Genomic DNA, 3,272 nt, shown 5'->3' on the forward strand with positions numbered 1-3,272 from the left:
CCTGCTGGCCCTGCCCGCCCTGCCCCAGCGCCCCGCAGCCTCAGGGATGGTGGTAGTTACGGGGCACAGCAAAGCGAGCGGGGACCCGGATGATGCCATGTCGAGCTCGGATGCTGAGGATGATTTCCAGGAGCCGGCCACTCCTACTGCCACCCAGGCAGGACCGGCGCTGCCGCTGCTGCCTCAGCAGGTAAGAGCTCTGCTGCTGATCCTCTGACAAGGTCCGGTTGTCGCAGCGCGTCCTGCTCAGGTGCCAGGGAACGCAGGGTTTCAGTATTTACGGGTATCTAGTTCAGTTGCCGTTAGTAGCAAAATGGTTGGAGAAAACTAAGTCTCCTGAATTTTACTTCAGTCGCTCAGGAGCGTCTGTCAGTTTCCATCACAAGTGGGTGTTTATTCCGGTTCCAGGGCATCCTAAGATGTGATATGAAGGTTTTAGGCCTGCTGTGAACCTGTTGTAAATACAGGTTTTCTGTGTATGGTGTGGTATGTGTAGGAGAGCAGTGTAAAGGAACTGGAGGAGCAGCCAAGTGCAAGTCCCAGGGCTGGGCTGGCGTTTCCCTGTGGGTGTGTGTGGGTGTGTGTGGGTGTGCAAGAGTCAGAAGGGCTTTTTGTTTTCTTTCCCCAAATAGCCAAGAGGAGTCATTTATGCTTTTAATAAATACCTGTTTTTATAGCAGAGGGATTCAGACATCCAACTGAAGTGAAAAACATTAACTGATTACAGCCAGACTGTTCCAGCTGTTAACCCTTCAACCTCAAGGCCAGGAACGAAGCATCTGTCATACCAGGTCCTGACACAGGGGCAAAGCCTGTGTTCTGTGTCTGGAAGTTGTGACCCTTTTGGGCTGCGTGCATCTACAGAGGCCTAGAGGCTCATTTGTGATGGTGTGGTTCCTCCTGCAGTTCCCAGAAGTGGTTCCACTCAACGTGGGAGGGATGTGTTTTACAACAAGGCTGTCGACACTCCGACGCTACGAGGACACGATGCTGGCGTCCATGTTCAGTGGAAGACACTACATTCCCACAGATGCTGAAGGCAGATACTTTATTGACAGAGATGGAACCTACTTTGGGTATGTGCCATGTCCTCAGTAGTGTACTTGAAAAGTTGGTACAGAAGGAAATTATTCTTGATTTAACAAATTTCTTCTCCTAGCTAAGTCACATTTGTATTATGGGTGAACGTGACTCAGATCTGAGCCTTCCAAACTCCCAAGAGGAGACTACCTTGCAATTAAAAAACTACTTGTTTTATTCTTAAGGGTTTTAATTTGGGAAAAGAAGGAACAAGCCACGTTTTGAATTTGTGCATTGTCTTGTCTAGAGCATCTCCTTTCAAGATATTTTTAAAAGTCTGTATTTGGCATTGCTTTTCATAGGAAGTTTTTTTGTACAGCACTGTTTTTTAATTGATACTACAGTGTTTATGATAAAGAGGGAATGGAAGGAATGTATCTTAGGTTTCTTAACTGCAAGCATAATGTCTTCAGTGTTTGGCAGGATATAACCTAGCTGGTAAAAAAGCACAAACCTCAGACTGATTTTTTTTAATCTTTTAATTATTTTTGCTGGTCTGCCATGTCCTTTCACCTTCAGGATTCCTTCTTATGTGTTTAGCTTTTGTTTTGTTTTTAATTGAACTCTGATCTCACTAAAATTCTGTTTGAATTGGTGTGAGATGGCTAGAAAAGGTAAGCAGTGTTGATGGGTTAAGGTCTTTGCCCAAAGCAACCTTTACAATTTGACTTCCATTTCTTTTTTCTCCTCTGTAGATATTTCCCTGATCTTTTCAACAGAGAAGGACTGAATTTATTTTCAAAGCATATTTGGGTTGTACCATAATGTGGGACAGAAGTAGATTAAGCCAGTAAATTTATTGAAAAACAATTGTTTCTTTACATTTGACAGTTCAGGAAAACCTTTGCTGGAAAGCCAATTCATTTGTGATGTTTTCAATCTGAATTCAAAATACAGCTGGGACACAGAGCCAAGTTAGCACCCCATGCATTTGTTGACATTCTAGTGCAGACTGCAGAAATGCTTGTTTTATTTGATAGTTTTGCTGCCTAATGCTTTCAATGTGATTCTTTTTCCTGGTAAAAATCTTGTAGCTTAACAGTGCTTCAGAACTACAAAGAAATGTTCTCTCTCTCTCATTATTGTTCATACATATACACTAAAAGTGTGCATGGCCCTGGTGCTGTGAAGAGAAAACCTCCTTTGCAAGTGCACCATCCCTCCAGCCAGAATCCTGGTTCTGTGTGGGATAAAATGTCCATCTAGGTGTTTTTTTAGGAAAATGGAAAAGTTTATTTTGTCACAGATCAAAGTTTGAAATACAGTGACTGATCTTTTTCCTGTTAAATACTGTGTCCTCTTCTACTTTAAGTGGTTGCTCCACCTTGAAGTAGTTTAAAATGTTATGTTGGTTTTTTTTACATGAGTTCTGACAATATCAGAGCCAAAATGTGAAATGATGACTTGGAAACTTGAACACAGCAAATGCTTTTAAAACTATATGTTGGAAATCTGACTCACACTTACTCAGTTACTGACTAAGTGTAAGGATTTCTAGCTCAATCATATAAGCAATTAATATCTAGTGTTTCCTCTCCTTTCTCACCTGCAACAGTTTGGGCAGAACCTTGTTATTGGATCATGTTTTTCCCTTCTTGCAGAGACATACTGAACTTCCTGAGGTCTGGTGACCTGCCACCCAGGGACCGAGTGAGGTCAGTGTACAAGGAAGCTCAGTATTATTCCATAGGACCATTGCTAGACAATCTGGAGGATATCCAGCCTCTTAAAGGAGAAAAAGTTAGACAAGCTTTCCTGGGCCTAATGCCATATTACAAAGGTAATTACAAAGTAGTATTGACTGTATCTTCTATCATTATTCAAACAGTACACGTGGTGTTGTCAGGTCTGCTTGCAGCTTTCAGACTAACTCCACTGTGTTGGAGAAGTTTGTTGTGTACCTTTCATGCTCTTTAGATCCATGTCAGATTTGTTCCTGCTACATCCAAGGATGTGGATTTTTATGCTGTCTTAAAAGGGAGCAAGATCTAGGCCATAACATGCAAGGCTTATTACTAAATGAGGAGGTTTCTCTGCCTCTGCATGTGTTCCAGTAGGGTCTTCAGTTGATTACATTTGGGCATGTGGTGAGGACACCAAGTTCACAAGAAAACTGAGATGCATTTGATCACTACATATCTAGCTACATGCAGCTTCCCCTTGCTGCTAATATTATGTGGAGAGTAATGTGT

The 3,272-nt window shown here is 42.4% G+C and overlaps 1 protein-coding gene across 1 annotated transcript in view; it reads left to right on the forward strand.

The window, feature by feature from the left end:
- Positions 1 to 37: 37 nt before the first annotated feature.
- The window catches only part of KCTD7 (potassium channel tetramerization domain containing 7), a 3,774-nt gene continuing 539 nt past the window's right edge, over positions 38 to 3,272 (forward strand). The window contains exons 1-3 of the mRNA XM_009993286.1: positions 38 to 190; positions 907 to 1,076; positions 2,682 to 2,860. Of these exons, the coding sequence (XP_009991588.1) occupies positions 47 to 190; positions 907 to 1,076; positions 2,682 to 2,860 (493 nt within the window). The 5' untranslated portion in view covers positions 38 to 46. The remainder of the gene's footprint in view (positions 191 to 906; positions 1,077 to 2,681; positions 2,861 to 3,272) is intronic.

The sequence above is a fragment of the Chaetura pelagica genome, unplaced genomic scaffold (genome assembly GCF_000747805.2).
Source record: "Chaetura pelagica isolate M959 unplaced genomic scaffold, ChaPel_1.0 scaffold193, whole genome shotgun sequence".
NCBI classification, from domain to species: domain Eukaryota; kingdom Metazoa; phylum Chordata; class Aves; order Apodiformes; family Apodidae; genus Chaetura; species Chaetura pelagica.